Here is a 26,417-nt window from a genome sequence, read left to right as displayed (position 1 = left end):
CCTTTCTCAGTATTCAAATTATTATAAATATTACCATGTCAATTAGTGAGATCTATCTTGGTTGACAGCAGTGATACCTTGGCCACACACTACAGTTCACAAAATGATATATTTCTTATATATATATATCCACGGGTCGGGTCGCGGGGGCAGCAACCTAAGCAGGGAGACCCAGACTTCCCTCTCCCCGGCCACTTCCACCAGCTCTTCCTGGGGGACCCCCGAGGCGTTCCCAGGCCAGCCGAGAGACATAGTCCCTCCAGCGTGTCCTGGGTCTTCCCCGGGGCCTCTTCCCAGTATCCCATGTATATATATACTGTATATATATATTCCTTTTTAAAGTCTGAAATTCTGTAATACTTTACACATAACTGATAAAGCAGGTTACAGTTTCTTTATGTAAATATTTTATAGGATGTTGAATAATACATCTACACATGCTGTTTGTTTGTCCTTTGTCTTGTTTCTTTTCATATTCTATCCCAGTGTTTCATTACGTCACATGACATTATGCATTTGCTTCATGTAGATTGTAAATAAATGATATTGTTTTTGGTTCGTTTGGATAATGTCATTAGCACCGCTGTTGCTTTCTTTAGATGTGACATGAGATGTTACATTCTTCGTTGTAAAAACGTAAAATCTTTCTTATGAGTATCATTATCCAAGCTAATGTTCTTTTGTGGCCCACTTCAATTATGCAGATCAAAGTTATGGCCCTTGTGCTTTTTTTTCAATCAATTTTCATTTACTTGCATTTTATAATGCTATAGCAGGTCTTCTCTGGTTAACGATGTAGTTACATGGATCATAATAGCTGATCATCATAGCTGGGATATAATACTTGTCTGTCTGCACTCTGTCAAAGCTCATGCAGTGTGGCCTTCAAATGCTACTTCCTAATCGTAACTTTTTTTTTTTACTGAAACACTATTTTACATTTAGACACTTTTATCCAGCCAGATTTCCTAATCCAAATTTTAAGACTCACACACTCAGCAGAAAAAATGACAGAGGACCGCTTCTTTCAACCGTAACACAACCATAACACACTACATTCTTCAATATTTAAAATATAAACTTTTTATATTTACTGAAACAAAAACACAAGTACAACAAAAAATAGCCTTCAACAATAATATAAGGCATACAGATGTATTCATATGTAAGCTATAAATCATGTTATTTGAACAATGTCGTATTTAGTTCATGGCCTGGGAAATCAATGAACCTGTTTCTATTTTTCCTTGTTATTGAATTCACCAATTCAAGTAATTGAACAGAGACTGTGATGAGACTCACCTGGATTCCTGCTTGCAAGTCTGTCAATGATTAAAAGCATGACTGGTAAACCAGCAGATGCTGTATGGTCCCTCGGGACACTAAATTGGGGATGCACCAACTTATTCAATAAGTTGCACAAGATGACAGGCTGACCATATGCCCAGATTATGTTGAAATCACAAAGTAGTTGTTTGACAAGCTACTTACATAACACCCTAGTCTTGATGCCCCAGGTGCAGCGTGTGGGTGAACAGGGTTGTATACATAATACATTTACATATTGTATCATATCATTTCATCACAATTAATGCAGAAGTGTGGCATGTTAAGTGCAGGCATGTTTCCAATTTTTTTATACAGTACAGTGTTCTACAGTGTGTGTGTATATGTATATATATATATATATATGTAATAATATATTTCACATAAAAAGTAATGCTAACATAGCATAATGCTAAAATAACTATCAAAAATTCTATCTACCATTTGACAGAGATGGCCAACAGACATCACCAAAGATCTATGTACATGTCCGCCTTTTGAGGTGAATATACATAATAAATCAAGCATATTTGAAAACTTTGTTCACCACTTTCCTTCAGACCTAGCTAATGTGGGAGTATAAACATTGATGCGCGCATTTCCTAGACATGGTGGGAGACAGGTGGTGGAGGTAAGTTCCTTGAGTCGAGTGTGTCGTTTCGTGGGTGTTGCTGGTCAGAAGACAAACAAGCTTCCCATAGAGCTCCATGTAAGCTTCTTTCTAAACGTGGTTAACCTTGCCTCACCTGAAGCAGTAAGCCAGCTGGGAGCCGTCGAGTCTGCAGTACAGAGACTACACACAAACCAAACCAGAGGGAGTTTTGTTAGCTACAGAATAAATGTGCTGCAACTTAAGAGTTTTCAGGACCATCTGCTCTTGGTCCAGTAGTGGGACTGTGGATTTATGTTAGTGTGTCCTTGGCCTTTTATAAAGTGCTACAGTACATTCCTCTCTCCTACGGTATTCCTTTGCATTTATTCCGACAGAAGGAGATTTTTTTGAAAAGGTAGACAGGAAGCACCAAGGGACAACTGAGAAACACTGGAAACAGGAAACAAATCTCCAAGACTCAGGAGATGAAACACAATGTGCGTTGCGACAGCGAAACCATTCTATCAAACTGCACTGCTCTGAGCTCATGTGGTGATGCATTCTGTAAATGTGAATGTAACAGGGAAAGCCGGTGAATGGTAGTCAGGTCTATGGTGAGGACAGAGGGAACAGTTCCCTTCTGTACTTCTCTAAAAGACAGGGATGTTTGGGGACGAACGAGTTGCATCGGCTTCCAGAGCATGGTTAATGCAAATGCTGCAGTAAGTTAATGTCACTGAGTGGAAGTCCCATGTGCTGACCTTAAAGTGCCAACGAGGGGGAAGAGGAGAACAGAATGAGAGGGTCCTGCTGTCCCTGAAGGACAGCGACTTTCTGTGAAGTTGGGGGTCGTGTAGTGGACAGGGCCCCTGAGAGGATGTGGACAGGTGCTGGGATGGCGGAGGTCTCAGTGGGCGGTTTCTTTAGGAGGGGGTTGGATGGGCTGTACCATTCCACAGAGGGCGGGGGGCACAGCCTGAAGATGATTTATGGCTGGGTCAGAACATCTACTCGAAGCGCAAGTTAGGATTCAACTCACAGTCCCAATACAATACCCCTGGCATTAGCAGACAGACAGACAGACACAGAGGCTGTCTGGTTGTCTCCCTTGTGCCAGTATAGGATCCAAGTCTGGGTATCTCTGTAGAGTACTCCCCTCTTTGTTCATGAAGGATTTAGGTCTATCCAAAGTGTGTATCAATATGACAATTCACCAGTTCCATTAATTTATGTAATCACCAGACAGGAAACATTTGTGTTTTATAAATTAAAGACTCTCAAAATATAAAAATGGTATAACATGGTTTTCAGTGCTGATCCAATTATTTTAGTTGTTAAGAAGAAAGACTAATTTCGACCTCCTGTGGTGTTATCCATTGCAGAAAGGAAAATTTAGCTCTACATGACACAATTAAATCGTTTGAAACAAATTCCTCCTTTCAAATTTGACATTTAGAGAGAAATGACTGCCAAAAGCCTATAATTTGCTGTGAATTGCTTAACTGAAAGGTTGTCTTATGCATGGGGGACCCCCTTAAGTACTTCAATGCTGTTCGAATATAGTATGTGGAATATTTTAAATTGAGAAGTTTTGTTCTGCTAAATTATGGAAATGCCAAGCATTTTTTATGCAATACACCGGTAGTGAAATTGACTAGGATATTGATAAAACAAGAAGAAAGACATTTTCTAATCAAGATTGCTTGCCAAACAATAATAAAAACAGAAGCAATTTTAGAATCCTAATGAAAGGGACTGTGTTGTACCTCTTGCAAGCATCTTTTAACTTTATGTTCTAGCTGTAATACAAGCCATTATGTTTAGACGTTGTCTTAGGTTTGACGTTGTCTTATCAGGCCATTAAAAAGAGGGCTATGGAAGAATGAATGGTTTTAATTCTCCAGTTAAATGCAGTGACCAATATAACTATCCCCTCAGGAGTGGTGTGAGCATCAGAGACCGGTAGATAGCTCCCCCTGTGCAGTATTATCCAGCTAATGAAGAGACAGGAGTAGATTAAAACATTTCAAACACCATTTAGCTCTCAATGTGGCACAGAGAACGCTTACTGCTGTGCACACTAGTGCAGGACCTTTCACGGGCAAAGTGGGGATTAAAACTTTTATTCAATTGTCTACCATACGCAAGCATGCTATATTGAAGGATGCTATGACAACCCGAAAAAAATTGGTTACTAGATTTGGGGACATGCACATTGAGATATTGTTACCAAATACGGGCGAGTAGACAAAGGCATTAAACAGGCGTATGATAGATCTAACGTCATATCATAGTTGCCCTCCTTTAAGTTTAACCAACATACTGTAGGCAGAGGCTTTACATATTGGAAATCATCAGTTAGTTTTGATTGTCGAAATGTATTGTTTATATGACTAAAGTAAGCAAGCAGAGTGACATCTCTTCAATCTCTCCCTTGACCTTTAGTTTCACTGCGTGCCCTTTTGTTCATTTCAGGTGCAAACGTAATGGTTTTCAGGTGTGTGGAGTTGTTGTTTTTTCTTCTTTTTTATCATGCTAATACATAATTGCCCACATGCAATTACCAACAAAGGTGTGTATCTTTTCCAAATGCCCTGCAATTATAAATTTGCACCATAAAAAGATTTGTTCATCTCTCCCTTCAACTATTAAAGGGAATTTATCACTCGTGGGGGCAGCTGAGACCCAAGCAATTTAGTGTGACACTTCACAGATGTGACAACAAGACCCAATCATTGTTATGTATTTGAGCGTCTTCTAATTGTATTAATTTGAATTGCAGATCACCTATCTCACACCTTTTTAGAACATGTTCTGCACAGTGGACTACTGAACTAATGAACTTGATGGCGACTCATTAATTGCCACCATAAATAAACCATAAAGTTGATCATCTTGCACACCCATAAAAAAAAAGTTATTCACAACCCAAGGCAACCATAAGCACCTCATATAGACCATTCGGTGGAATTTCAAGCTTACATACAGTAAGTGCTATTGTGGGCGGGGGTTATACACACTCAATTAGAGTAAATTTAGATGCAGTACAATTCAGCAAATTATAATAAAAACCTTTTTTTCTTTTTAAGTCATGTTTTTTTCTAAGACAGCCAAAATCATAATTTTAAAAGTAGCCTTGGTTAGGTAGTGAGCAAACCACACTTTCTCCTTGCCTGATTATTTTCTACTCTTTTCCTGCTTATGCATAAAAAGCAGCTAATTTATTCATGGATCAGCATTTATAACTCGTAATCCTTCAGTGATACTGTGACTGGTGCTCATAATTGTATGGAAACTGCAAAAGGGAGGATTTTAGGCAATTGCTGCTAACGTCTAGTGTTCTGGGCACAGGGGAGGAAGAAAGAGAAAACTACTTTGCACCAGAAAATGAGCTGGCAGTTTGGTAAGTAGCGGTCAGAATTACCGTGATAGGACGGGGCCGGGCTTTCTCTTTCATGCATTTCTATCTATTGTCACCTCTCGGTGTCCTTAATAAGAGTTGACAGGATGGAAATGGGGTTTTAAAGGAACTGGCAAAGGTGGTGATTTTTCTAATTTAGGCTTCAGATGAGCAGGCCGTGCCTCCAGCTGCCTGGCTTCATCAAGATGCAAAAGGGCTAAACCAAACACATCAGGGCCTGATTAGGAACTGGTGGGAGGTCTTCAACAACCCTTTTTTTCTGTCCATATTCCTCATTATGGTTTTGGCTTTGTGTTTGCCGCATTGACAGGAACCAGAGAGGTGTGAAGAGATTGTCAATTTCATCACAGTTAGCAATGGCAAAACTTCAAATATTCACACACACTCAATAGTCATCGTACCTAGGCAGGATGTCACACACATCATCCGTATTCCATGCCTGGTGCACCAGTGGTCCGTATTGGTATTTTTAGATAACAGTGAGACACTATGAATTAACTTTTGTTCAGGGTCAGTAGTACATGGTACATTTTATAATGGAGGTGTGACTTTGACCATAAAAACGATTTGAAAGTCTGACTGTTTGCCAGCTTTCTTTTCATTTTACAGTATTATTCCTGAAGTTATCTTCTTTCCTTTACCTTAGCAATGCTGTATGTAGGCCTATGAGAGCTAGCCATGTTTCAATACTGTACCTCTCCTGTCCTCCCAAATCTGAGGTCCTGTGAGGGACAGAGGAAGAGGAAAAATTGAACTTCAGGGCTGTTTGAACTGATCCACTGTGTGCCTCAATTTGTTCAAAGATAAAACTAAAACGTTTGGCAAGGAATCTAGACAATTCATGGTCTTTCTCTTCTCTGGTCACACTCCCCTCCCCCAGTCTCCTATAAAGAAGCTCTAACAACCACACAAATGTAAAACCACCATGAAGCCATCCTTAGGAGCAGAATCATCACCCATGCTTTAGTATGCATGGACTTTTAGAGCTTCTTTTCTGGGGCAGATGCCATTGGAATTTTAAAAGCGTTCTGGTGGAGATTAACAGAGGGGGAAAAGAGGGCAATTGTCAGATCAACACTTTGCTAACATTTTAATGGCATCCAGTCAATAAAGTTGGTTGGTTTTAATGGACTATTCGGCCTTCACCAAGTTCAGTTTGCATTCCCAACCTGGGTGACAAGGTGGTGTTCATTTGTTTGCCAGCGCCCAGACAATCAGCAAGATCTTTGTTACAACATTCCTTCAAGACATAGACCTGGAGCGAGGCAGTACTGGCAATGCATTTTAATGAAAAGAAGCAAGGCAAAAACATTATTTTACAGGTCAGGTCTGATTTTCTTACAATAACTTTCCACACTGTGTGATATTAATGTCCTTTCTGTCTGAGCTCATCTCAGATTGTGTCCTTGGACAGCCTAGCCATACAAATGTGCCACTTTTGATGTAGGCACAATTTAAGTTTCAATAACTATATAATAAGGGTAAATATAATTGCTTTATTATTACCAAATGATCAGTAGCTATATGTTGTTTGAGTTAAAAATTATAGTAATTACAGAACCTTTATGGACATGACAGTTCACGAGAGGGAAGCTGTATTAGCAGTCATGAAGAATAACACCCACACACACACACACACACAGTGTACGTCCCAGGGCACAACAGAGGTGGAGTGGCACTGTGGTGGCAGTGTAATAGGAGGCACTAATGTATGCAGGCTGTTAGTGATGTTAAATGGACCCTGACGCTTGGCTGACACAGGCACATCTCCTCCGAGTCCGTCAAGGATGAGGCGAAGAGGATGAGCAGAGGACAAGATATTGTCTGGCTCTGGAGTTTCCTGCAGAAACCGGTGCACTGTGGCTATCAGACATACCCAGTGGTATGGTTGGAAGAGAAACTGACAAGGGGATAGATCGAGCTCGCGAAGCTGGTCATGTGGTCGTTGTGATAGCGGTGGTCCAAAACATAGAAGATAAATCTCTCAAGCTGTTTCAGGTTAGTTGTATTGAATGGAGACATGCATATTGATGAACCTGAATCACACCATGACTTGATGTGCTTTCAGCCATTGGCTTACTAGATTTGAAGCCCTACTTTATGAGCAGTGCTTTATTTGCATATTGATTATACAGTATATTTATTGATATACTGTCGTTACCCATGGTATAAATTAATGATGAGAGTCCATGTGCACCGTATTTCATGAATATTAATCCATTTATACCTGACCTACTTGATATCCCCTCAGAACATCAGTGATGATGAACTAAATCCTGGCAAATCTCTACCTGAAAACTACATAGCTTGAGGAAACCGCACATAATTCTTTAGAACCCAAAGTAAATTATGTCAAAGCATGACATCTAACACATTTGCCTCCTGGATACCAGATAATTATTGGAATTCAATCAAGGGGAATTAGATATGTCAGGCACCTTGTTAGCGAGCCTGTTATGTAAACCAATTCTTAGATGAGACACTCCTTTCTCTGTTTGCTGGACCCGAGGAAATTCACGAGCAAACACAAGCTCACCGATCGATTGTTGGTAGCCGGTATTTATGCAAGAGTGAGTACATTAGTTGAACAGGGATTTGACAAAGAAAACGAACGTCCACTCTTTCCAACAACTGGAAACCATTCTCACATCTAAGGATGTTGTCAGACTTCTTTGAAGTTTGAAGATGTAATGCTTTTGACCTCCATCAGACAAAGGGAAGCCATTTGAAATTCATATAACACACCAAAGAAAAAAGCAGTTGTAAATAATTTGCATTTATCAAACTTACCTGCATCAGATTAAGAGTAAAATGCTGAAAAAGGGAAACCAATGTGCAATGGAGATAAGCTTTATCTGAACAAACTCAATTGTGTATTTCATGGTTTACTAAGCCTTTTTGTCAGGAGACTCATTGTGTGTAGTAAAATAACAAAGGTAAAATGGCAGATTGGAGGGTGTAGAGAGAAAAAAATCTGTATTTTTTGTTTTGTTTCACAGTGCTCTGCCTTCCAACAAATACAGACACACACACACACACACACACACGTAAACACACCTACACCTGGCTGTGGTGTGGCATTGTATCAGACATGTGCCATATACAGTATATCCCCTTTAACAGTGGGGTTTATTATTAGAAATGTAGATTTTCTTTTTAATAAACTGCCACTCTGGACACTTTTGCTAATGTCTTCATCTCAATCGGTCATTTCTCATTAAAGCAAACATAGTTCGTTTTGTTCATATGTACGCCTAATTTCCCTCTCAGCTAAAATGGGTTAATAGTGATGTAGTGTGAAAACTAGGACAGATTAAAGTTAATAAATAAAATAGGATCATTCAACAGAACTGCAGCCTCCAAGACCATAGTCCTACATTCTGACTGCTCTGTATTCGTAGGTCTTTCAAATCAATCTCTTAAAGTAATGTATTCACAATATCAAATGGAAAATATTCTTTGAGCCTTTTTTCCTCTCCCTTTGGTGTGGCATAATCATCATATTATGGACTTTAAAGAGAACTGAAGAAAAAGTATAATTTATTCCTGATGGTATAGAATGCTATATTTGGGTGATCAAACTGAAGCATTTCTTTCAGGGTTTAGGATATCCTATAGCACTCATACTGTGAAAGCAGTTACATCCACAACACATTTACAGTACATACCTGTGTAATCAATATACTGTAGGAGAAGCATAATCCTAGAAAATCATGGCTACTGATTTATAGATAAGCGCATGAGGTTTCAAAGATTTAATCTAACAACACGTTTCAAGATTCCAAGAGAAAATCATGAAACTACAGACAGTGGTCATGTTCTTAGTATCTCTTACATGTGCTGTTTATACACATATTACAGATATCCAAATATCTGCACATTCTGAAAACAGATAACTTCAAAAAATGAATATTCTGATGCTATGACATAATAGCTCCACTATGTTTGCACCTGTTAAGCAACTTGCACATTTCTTTTGGTAGATTATAGGGATACGTATTGTTTGAAATAAAATGTAATTCCCAGGTATCACATTTGCATATTATCATAAACACTATTGGGGTCCCAGTGCAGATTCAGTTTATTAATTGTTTCCTATCAAGTTTCCCCTAACATTACATACCCCTTTCACACCAACCTAATCACAATAGTGAAACATGGTTGAATCACTGGTCTGGGGAACTCAAGTTCTGTTCAGTGATATGCGTAGGCAACATGGGTCAGAAGATGGATTAAACCCATGTAAGGCTCAGTTTCTTGTTTATGCCATGTTAACAGCCATCACACAATGCCGAAATGTCCTTTTTGGGACTTTTGTTGACGAAAGCGAGTGCCATTTAACTTCTCAATGGTTGCCACAGATGAAGTTGCCACAAAATGCGAAAGTGAACATAAGATATGGCAGAATCACAAAGGCAAACAGATTTTCTCAATTCACACATTTTGTGGCGTCAAAAACCAGCAGCTGTAATTATGTGATCAACTGTTTTTTTTTTTCCTCTTCTTTTTTTTCTGTGACAACACAACAACTATTCATGTCGCATAGTTATGCATGAATGGGTCTGAAACAGGTAACACTCAATAAAATTTTTCGGCATAAGACCCTGGCTACTGGTGTGAAAGAGGTATAGTTTAGGTCAAGAGAGGGATCTTGTTATGTTTTGATCACTTTAATTAGTCTATAGTACCTTACTTTTCATTTTCATGTTAAATAATACATAATTTCATGTTGTAAAAATAACCGATTAGCTTCAAAAGGCAGAGCCACTTGACTTTGTTCAAATGAACAAGACAGACAAGCAGCTTAAGGATATAGCTTACTGTGTACCCACAGTTTATGATTGGCAAAGTGACCACATCTTCAGTGTTAAATAAGGTTCTCTACAAAGATACAACATATAAAACTGTTAAATATATAACTTTAGGCTTTTGAAAATACATTTAATGTTTGTTTCCTCCGAACAGATATGACATATATGAAATCCTAACAGGTTTTCTTTCCCCTCACTCCCTTCTCTTCTTTCTTGGTGAGAAATGATTTGCTTGCTTCACTATAACCAGCCATGCTGACTGCAAATTGTCCAAATATAGCGATTGAAAATGTAACTCGGATTAAATGCATGTTCAAAATTTAGCAGTGAGTAAACAAGTACAGTTTAGTTGTCCCAACAGAAACGTCGTCAACGAGTTACACATTATCCTTGGACTCAAGTTTAATCGAAAAGTTTGTCTTTGTTAAGACAGTTTTTTTGTTGTTTTTTGTTGTTTGTATACAATTTATATTGAATGCAACAAGTCCTACTGTTCATCCCTAAGTGTACATTAGCGTCTGTATCGGAGGCCCATGGGGATGCAAGACTTGGGTCCACTTGCAAAAGTCCCCTATCCCCTCTTCACCATCTCCATTAACTCCTCTAGAATATAGCCAGCGTCACCATTTCTATCTTTGGTCTGCAAGAACACTATAGAGCGTTTGTCAAGCATAAACTCCAAAAGCATTTATCATTCCTTGTCTTTCGCATCATCCCAGGTGGTCCCAGGTCTAGGTTAGTTCCAAGACTCTCCCTCATGACCCCATTCGGTATTTCCAAATTCAGCAAAAAAAACAACAACAACAAAACGGAAAAAATTTTACGTTCAGTGGAACCTAGAATTGCAGAGTCCCATGTGTTCTTTCCACGAATATCTCACATTCCAGGTGTTAGAAGTTCAGGCTCCTTATCAACAAACGGTTCAACGTGGCACAAAAAAGGGTTGCGTCCACCCCCCCCCTCGCTTCTGGCATCAGTTTTGAAGAACAGACAAATGGCTGATGATTGGATGACGGATGGTCCACACAGCGAAGGACGATGGGGCTATGGGAAGAGGCTCACACACCAACCACTCCGAAGGGAGCGTCTGCCCCTGCCATCGTCAGGAGACCTGGAGAGAAGAGAGGGAGGAGGAAGAGGAGGATGAAGGAGAGGGAAGGGGTGGGGGAGGGGGGAAAGGAGGAGAAATGATAGTTGGGGAGGGAGAGGAGGGGGAAGGACAGGAAGAGGGGGGGAGGAGTGGGGGACGGGGAGGGCAGGAGAAGAAGAAAGGACAGAGGGAGGGAGAGGAGGGGAGGCAGGGAGGGAGGGAGGGGGAGGAGGGAGGGGATCAATAGGAAATACAACACAGACATTAGGGGGTTTGAGAATATGGAGTTGGAGGCAAATCCATAACAGCCCCTGTAGGTTCCATTTTACTGCAGATGTGAGAGCCTCAGCTTTTCATGGGGGAGTAAGTCCTAAGGTGGGCATGGCGAGCCCCTCACTTTAGGCTACTGTGTTTTATGTGTGATGCTCTTACACTGTGTCAGGTGACTGAAAGGTTGGAGCAGAATAGTCTTTTATCTGTTTTATCTGTTATATATACATATTTATATATATAACTGTTCCTTGCACGTGACCTGGCAATGTAAGATTTTGAAGTTTTGACACAAACCTTTTTCCTACCAACTTAAATATAGTAACACAGAACACAACCTTGTAGGTGGGAACTTGGTTCCTTCATTCTTGGCAAATTTTACAGTTTTTTCCCTAATTGGATCACACCAGTTGTATGTTCCTTACTCTACGAAGGTGTGACGTGCATTTCCCTTAACGAACCTTCTCTAATGACTGCAAGCTGTTGCTCAGGTTGAGGTGTCATATTAGACATGCGAATATGTAAATGAATTGAGAGATGCAATGCCGTGAGGCAGACTGCAGTGTCTGAAATGAGCCATAATTCAATTGGATACCGTCTCTGCTGTGGTTGTATGAAGTCCTACGATGACCTGATATTACTGAGGTTAAAGCGTGTGACCATCGCCTCCGTATCTTTTTAATGGAATGTGATCTCTTTCTGAATGCTTCTTGGCTGTAATTTGTCACGGCCCTTAATGAACCCAGCATAACTGTGGGGTCCATGCTGCCCTCTGGCGATTCTAACATGTCGACGGAAAAGCAAAATTACTGCCGGAATGAGTCTTCTCTAAATCCCCTTATGGAGTTCAGTGTAAGAAATACATGGAAGCAACTCTTGTCAGAATGCTGGATCACATTGAAACACCTGTATTGTCTTGAGGGGAAGGGAATGGATTCCCCAAAAATATCTAAAAGCATAATTTCTAGGTATTCATGTATACTACTGTCTTTTTCACTGTAGCTAGACTGAAAGTCAGCTTAGCTCGTATTGCAATTGCCCTGACTTTGCTCTTAAGGGACAGCACTCGGTTTGCAGGAAAACAAATCAGCGTGAAAACAGAGAACATGGGCAGAAAATAATATTTTTGGCCCTTAAAGGGGGCTTTTGTAATTTCTTCCAGGTGAAGACTTTGGAACAAGAGCACCTTTGGAGCGGTTTTACCTTGAATTATTCATATCTGTCTGGTGCAAGTGTATTAGGAATACAGTATAGGAGAAGGAACAGTCAGGGAGGGAAAATTCACCCTGGATGGTAATAGAGTTGGTCCATTTGCCTCTGAAGATAACATAAAACATTTAAGCTTTAGGTTTTCCTTACATTTTTACTTTCCGGAATGTTTGACTATGAATCCAGTGTGATTATATGTTTCAACTTTCCAGGTATCAAGCATACATTCCCATTGAAAAAGCCCTTCACTGTGTCAAGGCTGATCATTTTGAATTCAGCTTCCATTTCTGAACGCTTTCATTTCATCAGATGGTGTTACATCATTATGGATGAGAAAACAAGGATGTAATTTGCCATCACAAAGGAGTAATCATGCATATGACATTGCGGTTGGAAACAGAATTCATTTGTACCTTGCTGTGTGGCACTAGCCTGCCAGGGTCTGCAGTTTGTTGTTTTTCACATGTCTGTCCTTGAAAAGTGGTTGACTTTTGCTGTCTGTCTGGCTGGGAGTGACTTCTGTCTTGTTTGTGTATGTGCCGTCATAGGGCCTGAAATCACAGGGAAGGTATTTTGCATTTGGTTCTGACACACGTGTAGAGGGAAGAATTGCATCTTGGCTCTTACTCAATCAAACAAGTTATCCAATTCACTTTGGAGAGGAAAAACAACTCTCTTTTCTTTTGGTATTGTGGAAACAAACATTTGAATTGGATTAATCAGTGAAACAAAATAGAAATGTGCATTCATTTAGAAGTTGTTTTCTGTAGCTGAAGAAGAATATATATTGTAGGCACTGAAAACGCCTTAGTAACTTTAGATTTTTGATTGAAAAGTTTCAAGTACATTTTAGGATATTTTCACGTGTTTACAGTAAAACACATGTATTTGCACAAATATCTTAGCATAGTAACATCACTGGGCTGAAGCATGGTGAAGCTGAAGTGTGGGGTGAAGCTGAAGGAGCTGAAAGTATACAAAATAGTTAGCAAAAACACACAAAGCATATCCACATGGAATGACAAAATAATACAAAAGACCTGCATCAAACAGACCAAGGAGACAAAACGCTCCAGCCCTGTGTTAGGAGTCAAATATTACCAGCTGAACCCCGTCAGATGACACACACTGATAAACACAGCCAAGGGGACGGTTTTAGAGAATACATGGTGTATAAAAGAGGTGTTAAACAAAGCAGAGTGTTGATCAGACCCATGTATGTCAGTACATCTGAGCCTCGTGACTGTCAACCAGTCCTGGTCCCAGGGGATGGAGCTGAGCAGTCCTCGGAGTGGGGTCTGACACATGAAGTAAGCTCACACACACTGAGGTTTCATTTCTACCTGATATATCTAAGGGAGAAGAAACCACAACCTTCCAGTCTGTGGAAGTGAGGGGTAGCAGTTTGCAAATCCTTCACACAAACTAGATACAGCTAAAGAATAAACCATGGACAGATGCTAATCAATGAGTGGGATATGCTTGTCTGAAAACAACCAGTTTTTAACTACTTAAGCCTCGAGTATAAGTATTGATAATATTATTATTAGTCAAAATTATAGTTTTTACTCAAGCATTACAACACAGCATTGGCCTCCCAGTTAATGTTAGTGTGTGTCTGTCGAAGTGTGTGTTGGGGGGGGGGGGGGGGGGGGGGGGGGGCTATTGTACACTGACTTTTGTGGGCATTAGACAAGCAGCTGTCTTCACCAGTGCAATAGTGTTAAACCTGCATTTTGAGTGGTTCAGTTTGAGCCTCGTCACCCAATGGGATCAATTAGAGATGGTGCAGCAGTACAGCCTTCCTGTCACACTGCATGTATCTCTGTGCTGTCCACTCGTGCATTCTCAACCGGAAGTGACACTTGACTAGACACAAACAAACACACACACAGGCATTCTCAGTGGACAGAAATAAACACAGGTACTTTCACTGGACCCAAACACACACAGCCATTCTCATAAGCCAACACAAGGACAGGGTGCAACATGCTAATTCATTATTTTGTAAAAGCATTCTATATAAAAAATATACACTACACACTAAACAAGCCTACATTGTTTATGATACAATTGATCATGTACTCCCCCAAAAAACATCAAGCAAACACGCACACACACTTATTTCCATCTCCGTTGTGCTCTGTTTGAGAAGGTCAGCTAAAGAGCGGGAGATGGTTAGGCTCCTGACAGTGCATCTGAATGAACCGATCACCTCTTTGGCTCTTTCTGCTGTGGACCTACCCAGAGTCCATGCTTGCTGCCAAATCAGACTGATTACAACCGGTCCCTTTCCTCCCTAGCCACCACTGATGTTAGTCATTCAGTCTGCCACATCACTCGTGGGCCTGAGGGTTTTTATATACTGTTACTATCTGAAGGGCAGAATAGCCTGTTGTCAGCTATATGGTTGTCAGCGATAGGCTTTTTACTGACAACAACCAATGCAACTTGTAATTAGCGCTATTGTCAGACTCCATGTGCAAATGTCATACTGTACTGCAAGAAACTCATGCGCATGCAGTGTTTTTTCTTGAAGACTGCAGTCGTGGTTTGTTGCATGTAATCTGGCGACTGCCTCATATCACATCCCATCAGATGGTACGTAAAAGGTAGCCACATTCACTGACAATGGAGCTTCATGCATTTGATGATTTTCAGCTTATGGAACCGTAAAACAACCTTAAAGCAATAACTTCTATATAAAATACTGTGTAAATCTAATGAATTCAAGTACTTTCAAGGTTCAAGTCCCATTTTCAAAACCTTCCAGACCTTATTTTACCTTTCTAGATGTCACAGACTTTCAAAGATTTTGAAGGCCCCTGGGAACCCTGGCATGGTCGTAGCTATGATGTTTACACATGTAAACAGTTTTGCCAATTGAACAGGCATTACAAGGCAAATAGTATGTTTATTAAATTAAGACTGCATTTGAAATACCATGTTTATAGTGTGAAATTGCATACATAGCAGAGAGAGAGCAAGAGAGAGAGGGAGAGATAGAGAGAGACACAGGGACAGAGAGAAAGAGAGGTAATAGCCATTGAGTTTTGTCATGTAATTATCATCCTTCACTGCATTCCTGCTCTCAGTCAAAACGTGGTGAAACTCTAGAATGAATGTGTCTGGTAAGATTAACCTACAATGGTTGATTCTTGGGGTATAAATATAACGTTTGTTGTTATCTGTCATTTTTTTTTATAAATGCTTGTGCTTGAATTAATTGGAAAACATGAGGAGATGTTTTGCCCGTGTGAGAACATAATTACTTTTTGATAAATAATAAAGAAATTTGTTTTGAGAGCAGAACTAGATGAGCTATATTTTCAGTGAATACCACAGATAGTAAATTGGCAAATATATAAAAGTCTGGAGATAGTTTCCTCTTCATTTTACAATGTCTAAAAAAACAATATATTCGTATTATTTCCATCTTCAAACGTACTGTGTTATGGGATATGGTTCCCCTGTACTCCTCCTGCAACGGTGTGTACAACAGACACGTCAGAATTTGGCATAGTGCCGCATGATAACCATTGCAGCAATACATGCAGCAAAGTCCACCGTCATTGTTAGTCTATCAAACTGAAATCAGAAATGTCAGCAGGCATCCCAAAATGATTGTTATTGGTCTACCTCTCTGTCTCCTTCCATCTCTCTCTTCCATGCTTTGTTATTCCTCCCCTGCCCCTCACCAATCACTCTTCAACTCTTCTTTTAAAATGGTAACAGCATGCAGAGTGCCACTCCCATTGTTTAATTTGCCAGAAGAAAAAAAAAGAAGGCTTGAAGCAATTTCATATTTTTTCACTGGCTGCCCAGGGCAAAACCCTATATGTGAGCAGTGAGGGGTAAGAATTTAGTTTGAAGGAGCCCTGTCTGGACATTATACACAGCAAATGAATGACAGGGTATATGATTGCAGCGCTGCAAGGCAAATTCAATAGGATGGAAGAGAGCCTGGAGAGAGGGAGGAGTGGGTGTACAAAGACGCAACAAATCTGTGTTTGCAAGGAGAGGAGGCTCATGTTCATTAAATCTCAGGTCAAGATAAACATGGAAATACAGGAAATATTCATGGGATTTGTGGTTTGTGCATGGGAGCTTGTAAAGCTCACTATAGCGAATGTTTGGAAATATGAAAACACATTACTCACTGAGCTTCAGTGAAGCTTACAGTATCAAGAATATTTTGATTGACATAGTATCTGCCTAAATGCACTTTATGCATTGTCAGAGTGCCTTTAAAATATACTGCAGTTGTTACATGGATTTTTATGGCTCCAATAAAAGTAGAGTAAAACTTTTATGACGGGTATAGTACTACTTCTCATGTTTGGCTTTTCATAGGTTGTACACTACGTAGAAAGCAAGACCAACATCTCTATTAGTTTGCTTTACTGTAATCATGTATTTGATATAATTTTATTTACTGTAAATTCTCCAATTTTCACTTAATGACCCTCTTCATTCTGTGCCAGAAGCATGTACAGTATCAGAATAAAAATGTCATTGCTATGCTATTGTGCCTGTCTCTTCTACATATTAGTTCAACTGTACATTAAAACACTCATTTTAATGAGCTGCAGGTTTGTGGTTACTCAAGTAATAATACGAATAAATACAATCAGAATGGCCATGATGTTTAGTTTAGTTTCATTTATTTATTTCAAAGATGAACCTCTAATTAAACGTACACTAGACTTGTTTTTTTTAAACAAGATAACAAAGTTACTAAATGTGAGCTCATCACACCTCTGAGGGGTGGCAACACCTTTGAATAATAATGTTTCCCACGACGGTACAGAGTCTTGCACAATCCTTACACAACTATGTGTTCTTTGTACTTCAGGGCAAAGGGACCTGAATTATGCAGTCAAATGTATTCCAATATCAACCTGTGAGGTTTTGCGTTTCTGTGTAGTCAGCCAGAGCAAGGCTTATGTTTTGGGCTCCGTATGCAGTTTTGGTGTCACTAAACATTTATCCCTCCTAAAGCCTTCTCTAAAGAAAAATATGCATGTTTTTACATTTTCAAAAACCACTTTGACCTGCTGTTTATTGTTTTATGGTTAAATGGTATTTACATTAGAATTGCCTTGTACTTACTGGCCGCTGTGTCATTGGTGTACATGAGCACATCAATGAATATCCTGCAGAGGAGTTTTGTCACACTGCAGAGTCTACCTTTCAAGATTTAGCTTCAGTAGTGCTTCAGTGCCAGATGTCTAAAACTTAAAACAGTGCACCACAAAATGGAGGACGTGCAGCAAAGGGGTTTCACATGCTGCCAGGTAGGCTCTTTGACTAAGAATGTATAAGGTTAGCAGCTCCCTGGCCTGCTGTCCGTCTTTAAAACAAGTCCCTATTTGAAGCGACTGCTGCAGGGAGGGGGCGCTTCAGCTGAGGGGTATTTCTATACGCATAGGAAAATGGCTGGACGCTCAAAGTGATTCCTAGGTTGGCAGGTTTCATTATTCAGAGGCTTGACTGACAGCCCACCAAGCTTCCTGTCTCGGCCCCTGCGAACCGTAGCACTGAGGACTGGGGTATGCTTGACTATACCCGTCAGCCTCGTCGACACTCCAGAAAAGGAAACTGTTGAATTGTTGGCTGAGTGGAAATAATATCGGAATTGAGAAAAGGTACATTCCTGCAGTGAGTGGAGTGTTGGTGTTGATTTCTCAAAGGACCGGAATGCTTAGTAACTCCGAACGCAGATAGACATGGAGCTATTTTCTATTCTTGTTAATCAAGAGGTTATTCAATCATGAAAGATCGACAATGCTTGCACTTGTATTGGTCACTGGAGCAGTGTTTATTTTGGGATGTTTGTAACTGAAGGTAGAGCTGACTTGTTGACAAATGTCTTTGTTTTTTAATCAGTGCCTTTTGAGGATCCACTTCAAAGAAAAACTCTGATCAAAAACTATCCTTGAGGGTAACCTAAATATGTCCTATGTGGACAACTCTGTATGGTATAAAAACTACTTTTTTGTTAGCAAGCAATGACTGTCAAGATCTTGATGCAAATTACCACTATGAGATGGTCTATTGAAAAGACAAGCTTTAATCAGTGGTTAAGATGATCTTCATCGAACGCACTGCTCGACAGTGACTGGCTTTAAGTGTTTATGGTTGACAATTATTTCATCAAGACACATAAGCTCTGATTTCCCTACTGCCTCAAGAGACCTCAACAAAGGAATGTTGCGATGTACCCGAGAAGTCTATAATTATAACATTATGCAAAGCAGGGACTACAACGACCACATTGTGTGGGCACGTGAACCGTTTTACTCAGTTGAAACCCCAGACATGCAGGCAAAAGAATAAGAGGGAGGGGGGGGGGGGTATTATTTAAATGGAGCGTTTAACTAAAAGAAGGAAATGGATTAAGATGAATGATGCTTCACAGCTTTTTTCACGGTTTCATGACAGATGACTGACTGCATGGCCTGACACGGTCTGCTCTGCCTTACCGTGGTGGTCTTGACTCGCCCCCCGGGCTGTGTGCAGGTCCAACCAGACTGGTTCACCAACAGGTCACAGCCCTCATCTTCCAAACAAGGCATCATCTCACACCACTGTCTACTCCTCACGATGCGAGCTAGAGAGAAAGAGAGAGAGAGAGAGAGAGAGAGAGTGAGAGTGAGAGAGGATAGGGGAAGGGAAGGGAAAGGTTAGGTTGTATTATTTCAACGTTCCTTCTAAAGGAACCTACAGTACAGCACAACTTTGTAGTAAGAACAAAAATTAAATAAAAGTGAAACAAAAATGTAATATATAAAAGTATAAAATATCAGATAAGGTTTTAGGCTACCCCCTGAAGTAACACTGGACGTATTGTGCTTTACAGCAATCTTAGCTGCGGGTATACTGGGAGAAGCTTCAAACTACTCTTAAGACTGTGATTTCCCCAAAATCCAGTGTACGACAGTTTGCAGTGTAAAATGTGGGAAGATGTTCCAGAGTAACTGAGCTTATTGTTGCCATGCAACCATTCATAAGGTTAGCTTCTTGCAAAGTCCTCGACTTATTTTCATACCAAGGTTATGCACCTGAGACAGCAGGACATAGTCCTGAAAGGATAACTGCACAAAACAGAAGCTGTTGACTGAGAGACCCTCAGTGTCCTAAACAAAACGTTGCTCCATCGGCAAAAACTGCCGATGGAGCAACGTCTAAAATAATATTCAGTACTGTCAAGTAAACAACTTTAAAGTCTGCATGCATCCTAAAACCAACATGAAGCCAATCTACAGTCATAAATCATTTGAACAAATGCTACTGTAAATACGTCGTAAAAGACGTCAGAACTTCACTATGAATTAGCCTACATATGACGGACTGCCCAAACTGATGGCCAATTATGAGGGTTAAGTTGGTTGAGGGGCAGTTCTATGGGCGTATGTGAAGCCCTCTGTGACATGCTTGCGTGTAAAAAGGGCTATACAAATACATTTGATTTGATTTGAAAATTTGATTTGATTTATGACAACTTTGTGTACTACTGAATATGCACACCAATGACCAGCCCAAAAACATCACATCGGTGACGAGATATCACGAGACAGCGTTGACAGGATTAGCAGCTGAAAAAGGGCATAGATCGTGGACAGCCATGTTGTGCATGAGAGGCTGTGATCATTGAGGTTGGCAAGCAGCAGTGAACACTTTAGAGCTTAGAAATCGGTCAAAGCCTGCTGTATATTCCGCCATATGAGCTCAGAGCTTTTTATAATGCTAAGCCCACTGGAGGGAACCAACCCATGGTTACGCACAGATGACTGTGTGTGTGTGTGTGTGTGTGTGTGTGTGAGAGAGACAGAGAGAGAGGCAAGACTCCTGACCTTATCAAATCTTACCCTTTGATGAAATGAAGTGAAAGGTATGTTTGTGTGTGCGCTTGTATGAGTTGGGAGTGCCCCGGTGCGTTCAGAGTGAAAGGGTGCGTGTGTGTCCATGTTAGCATGTGCGCTTGCTTGGGAGTGTGTCGCCCACCCAACACTGGAGACGGCAGTCTCCCACAACAATACCACTTGATAAAGAGTGTTTATTCTGGCCTTATCAACAGGCCCCTTAAGCCCATACTTATTAACTAGCAAGCCAAGGGGTTGCAAACAATACACGGCAAGGGTGACAGTTAACAAAAGCAACAAAAAATGGCACAAAGACTCTCAGAGACTAATAACGCAATCTGTGTTATGAGACTGAACGTTTTGGTGCAGCAAAGAGCTCTCTCCCCTTGAAGTAGACCTGTTTATACACGTAATCATACACACACGTCTATTTATAAAGAAATAGGGCATTCACACACTTGAATTTGCATATGGTGGCACCCCAATTGGCCCTTAGAGAGACAGAAGGAGAGGGAATGAGAGAGAAGTAGAAAGTGTATGTGAGTCTGGGGGGGTGGGTGGAATATGGGGGAGGTGAGAAAGATGGCGAGTGAGAGCAAAAAGAGAGAAAAGAGGAGAGAATATGAAAAGAGAAATAGAGGGACAGACAGAAAGAGGAGGGAGGGGAGGGAAAGAGAGAGAGAGAGAGAGAGAGAGAGAGAGAGAGAGAGAGAGAGAGAGAGAGAGAGAGAGAGAGAGAGAGAGAGAAAAGAGAGGGAGAGTTGGGGAGGAGTTGGAGTTGCACATTTAGGTCCAGAGGGAAATTCTAATTGAGGAGGAAAATAGCTAATAACAAACACAGAAATATCTATGCAAGGTAAGCACGTACGTTCACAGCATCGCGGTATGGAGAAATAGAAAGGAGCTCACCGCTGCACATTCTGAAAGCCAAGGGCAATGTTATTGTGTCCATTGTGAATGTGATGTCAAGGAAGAACACTCAATTACCTTCACATCAATTGTACAAACTCAATTAAGTTGCTACAGTTTCACGCTGCAACAAAGAGATAAAAAAAAATCCTTTAACAAAGGGACCACCATGGACAAAACATCAGTGCATTGTTGGTCCAACAGCAAACACAGAAAGATAATGGTTTGAATAATGTTATAGAAAACTAAATAGAAACAATCTGAGTGAAACAGAAAGGAGAAACAGGACAAGGATTTGGAAACGTGTGTATACATTTGTTTCTTGCCCTCTCTTACCTACAGTAGGAAGGAATACCAAATACAGTATTTTCATCATTTCTAGAAGTTGTCTCTTACAGGAAAACCATTACCAATGGAACAGACTTTAATAGACACAGAATTGTTTCCATTTGAAATGTGTGGATAAAAAAATTCCTTGTGTGTGTTCACATACTTGGCCAACAAATCTGGTTCTGTCACAAGGAGTGACAAGCAACCTTTTTATAATGTTCACAAAAAGAAACTGTAATTTGAATGCAAAGGAATGTATGCAAAAATGACATTATGAGAGAAGTAGACCTGCTTTTGATAAAGAGCAAGACCCGTTGAAGATAAAGAACATGAAACTCTTTATGGGACAGTGTAATAAGGCAATATGTTCTCCCTTGGCATTTGGGAAACTGGCAATTTGATTGTGATAGCCTGTTAGCCTCAATTATCAATCCAATTCTCTATTGAACAGTGCAGTGTACCAGGACACCATTCTCCTCCTCAGAAATAGTCCTTAATTAAATCCTCTCCCCTTACTATCAGATAGGAAGTAAGGGGGACAGATAGCGGTACGAGGGGTCTCCATCATTGTTAAATACATACCCAGGACCTCTTCCTCTTTCTGTCTCTCTCTCTCTCTCTCTCTCTCTCTCTCTCTCTCTCTCTCTCTCTCTCTCTCTGTCTCTCTCTCTCTCTGTTTCTCTCTCTCTTTCTCTCACACACACAACCTTGAGATAACGTTGTAATCCACATGCCACGCCATTGTTTTCAATTTCATTATAATGCCATTGGCTGTGACGGCTGCAGATGAAAACAGATGGAGCAGGGCAGTTGGGGATCCACTAAAATCAATGTTGTGAAATAATAATGATAAAACAGAACAGCGCTGGAGCAGGAGTGACCTGCATCGAACATACCTCCAGATGCGTGTGTGCGCGCATGTTTGTCATAGCTCTAAGTTTGTCTGGGTGCACACTGTGTGTGTGTTTGTGTTTACTCTGTGTGTGTGTGTGTACGTAGGTATGTTTGTGTGTATGCGTGTGCGCGCGTGCCATGTGAAGAGTTCATCTTGCGGAGATAAGACAGAAATAACATCATTACATCCGCTGGTGGGGCAGTATGTCTGCGAAATAGCATATCACGTTGGTGTCAACAGCTGGCCAGCCCGGGTGATAAATTTCTCTTAACGCACTGTGAAGCCATGGGGTCTGGCAATAGACGGTCTTCACACTGCTAATCTATGAAAGGACAGGCCTGGGAATACACAAGACACACACACAGAAACACATACACTCGCAAAGCATCGTGCACACACAAACACACACGGCACACACCATAACCCATTCCAGTTCAGGCCCTAGTAGGACAGTGTAGTATATCCAGTAAGCTGCAAATGTACATTATAAATTATAAATGTATATTAAAAACTTAGATTACGTAGTTTGACAGATAAATGACATGCAGGAACCCCTGGGTGTTTTTTTCTTCTTCTTCAAAATACGTGTGCTACAGATAATAGGCAATAAGACTGGCAATAATAACTTGAATCTATTCTAGACCAACACTGAAAAAAAAATATTGCTGTGTTTATAGCACACTAACATACTATAGGTTACTCTCTTCTCAGTGTGTAAAATCTTTGGTGTAGGAGGAACTGCAGCACTGGAAGACACAGGCAACATATTCACAGCCTCAGGCGTCTCAGTCTAAACCATTAGCATTCAGCGCTAAGCTCTTCGCAGTAATGACAACTCAAAGAGCCTTTTAGGCTAATTCACTGCTTCTGTATTTCACACCACGGCTTGGGGTGCTCAGGAGGATGTTGACGCCTCTCGTCACCCCGGGTCATTGAGGTCATATTTAAAACAGCCCTGGCCTGACTCCCACTTAAATGACATGGATCAAAACTTAGACCGCCAGTGGAAACTCATGAGCTTGTGCTCTCTTTCTTTAAATACTTCAGAGTATTTTCCCTGTGTGGCGTGGAGGGTGTGGCTCACATGTGGCAACATTGAGGAAAAGGATGTTGTTTAAGTGCCAATTGGATAAGGTTAAAGTGTCCCGTCAAATCGTTTGCCATTACTTGACTGTTCAATATTGCATTTCATAAAAAAAACAAAATGGTCGAGTAGCATGTATTGTTGATGTTTAAAGAATCTCTTTGATGGTGTGTCTCTTGCACGGATATCATGTCTACAGTCCTTTCGGATGCTTTCAAATGATGGGTCGAAATGCGAAAGCTCGTTGACGCAATAAACAAATCGCTGAGGGACGGAGCCTGGAAAGTGGCACTGTAGACGTGGATCTGTGCTTTTCTGCCTCCGTACCCAGTCACTCGCCCAATTAACAATGTTCTCTTCAATGCTCTATTCATTTACCCACTGGTGCGAGCCATTTAGCTTTCCCTCTTAGCTTTTTGTGGAAAACGAAAAGTCCCATTCAGCATGATGCAACACATGATCAGGGTGGAGAAAGCCCTTCTACCTAATTAGTTGTAAGCGGCCATGTTTTTAATTTGATTATTCCACTTGTCTGGTGGGTGTAATCGCGAGGAATGGCCACCAAGTGAGGTGTTGCTGTCTACCTTCAATGCTGATGTCATGGGAAGGGTTACAAACTCACGTGTTGGGCTTGCTAAATGCTTGACTACGCGGGCTCGCTGCTGTCGTTCCTACCCATGATGCATGTCGTCTCTCTCCCCAGCCTCCCAGTACAAAAATACAGTTGGGAATAATGCTACAGCCTTAGGAGTAGTAATAAACTCCAAGAAGTCAATGTTTTAGACCACGTCTCAACAGGGACTTTACGCAACTCAAATGACTCAACAGTATAGTTAGAATCAAGCTATGACACAACTGTGTGAGACATCAAACTTAACGACCAGGCTAATGGTGTGTCCACTCACTTTGACAAGTATTTGAAATTCCTATGCTGTCTTTTAAGCCGTCTGCTGTACTCTTTGGAGTCTTAGTGAGAACAAATAAATGAGAATGGGCTTTAGTGAAACAAAAACAGTATAACTTCAAGCCCTCCTATTAACTGTCATGGCTACAAAGTCGACGGCTTGGCGACTTCCGCCTCTAATGAGGCGGCCGCTACCTCAGCGCCTTCGAAAGGCTGTCACTCGTCTGCGACGCTGACTGCGAGAGAGGAAAGCAGCTGTTCCTGGTGACACGTTTCTCCAAATCGATACATCAAAGGCCTGTACTCCGCCTGAACCTGGACCTGCCAGCCAAAAGCCCGCAAACAAGCAGGAGAGAGACGCATCAAGAATCGGGTGAGAGAACCGGCACAGGGAGTCTCTAGAACCCAGAGTACCTGAAGCTTTCAGCAGGGGAGCGCAATAAAGCCAGCCTTTGTATCTATTTCCCTTCATAATGAGCCAATTGGAAATAAATATACATATATATATATATATATATGCATTTCAGTGGAACACATATACAAAAGACTCCTTTGTGCCGTCGCCGCATGGCCTCCACATTTTGCCAGAGGTTGCATGAGGAGCGCATTATAAAAGACAAAGGTATAATGAAACATGTCAAAGAACAAAATGGCTGGTGGGATAGGGAAGCAGGGACCACAGCCACCAACTGTCTTCCTCCCGCGATGTAATCACAGGTCCAATGCATAGGGCCTGTTTTGTCTTGTTACTTCCTGGCGGATGGTGTATTGAATCCGACAGCGGAAGGGACATTTTTCTTTGTGGTCTCTTGTGGAGAGGCATCTCCCCTTAATCTAATTCCCCGGGAACGTCTGATGCTACGTCTCTATCCTCCATCATCCCAGGACACCTTCCCTAAGTGCGGACGCCACACGCTTCCCCTGATAACACTTTCATTAATTCAGCCGCGTGTCTTTTTGCCGGTGCTTCGAATTGGGTGTTATCAGAAGCCACCCAGCGACATTTGAAAGCGCCAGCTTTCACGGCATATCGTTGCTTATAGACACGCATTATTGATTCGAAATGCACTCCTCTCAATGGGATTCCTGGTGTGCCGTCTGGCTGAGGTGTTTCTCTAAACAGCAATGTGAACACATCTAGAAGGCCCCTTTCTTGTTAGTTGGGCACAGGAAGTGTTGTAGGCCCCAACCAATCATTCATTGGTTAGATCTTTTCATGGGATACAACCGCAATCAGAAGCACCTGGCAATCTCTATCAACCATTCATACAATCACAGGTGAAAACCAAAGGCCTAACTAATTAGGATTACACAGTATTTCTAAATAAATAAATAAAACATAATTAAACATAAACTAATAAATCCAATGAAAGCATCTACAGAATAGCTGTAGATGGAAACCCAAGGAAAACATTCAAGATGGAAACCCAATAAAAACATTCAAGTAAGACTGAGGACACTCTTCCCCGACTGGAGGACTATTTGATATGATGGCAGGAGTCAACGCAATAGTACAGTAATATGTGACTCCACAAAAAAGTGCATACACCATTACCTGTAACCTTGAGGGATAAACAGTCAATGAAATATCCCCAGTGTACTGTTTTAATGCTTGATCAGGGCACTGATCTCAATGCAAGCATGTTCACTAAACAGCTGTTCAGCCAATACTAAGGCTGTGGAGCTAACACAATCTAAGAATACATAACTG

At 40.9% G+C, this 26,417-nt stretch overlaps 1 protein-coding gene across 2 annotated transcripts in view; it reads right to left on the bottom strand.

The window, feature by feature from the left end:
* Positions 1 to 10,259: 10,259 nt before the first annotated feature.
* tafa5a (TAFA chemokine like family member 5a) overlaps positions 10,260 to 26,417 on the bottom strand; it is a 67,350-nt gene continuing 51,192 nt past the window's right edge. For both annotated transcript variants that reach the window (XM_047034018.1, XM_047034017.1), the window contains exons 3-5: positions 19,205 to 19,332; positions 13,133 to 13,270; positions 10,260 to 11,261 (exon numbers count right to left, since the gene is read on the bottom strand). In XM_047034018.1, coding sequence (XP_046889974.1) covers positions 13,262 to 13,270; positions 19,205 to 19,332 — 137 coding nt within the window. In that variant the 3' untranslated portion in view covers positions 10,260 to 11,261; positions 13,133 to 13,261. The remainder of the gene's footprint in view (positions 11,262 to 13,132; positions 13,271 to 19,204; positions 19,333 to 26,417) is intronic.

The sequence above is a fragment of the Hypomesus transpacificus genome, chromosome 14 (genome assembly GCF_021917145.1).
Source record: "Hypomesus transpacificus isolate Combined female chromosome 14, fHypTra1, whole genome shotgun sequence".
NCBI lineage: Eukaryota > Metazoa > Chordata > Actinopteri > Osmeriformes > Osmeridae > Hypomesus > Hypomesus transpacificus.
The sequence above is the reverse complement of the archived record's forward strand: the minus strand, read 5'-3'. Positions and strand labels throughout refer to the sequence as shown.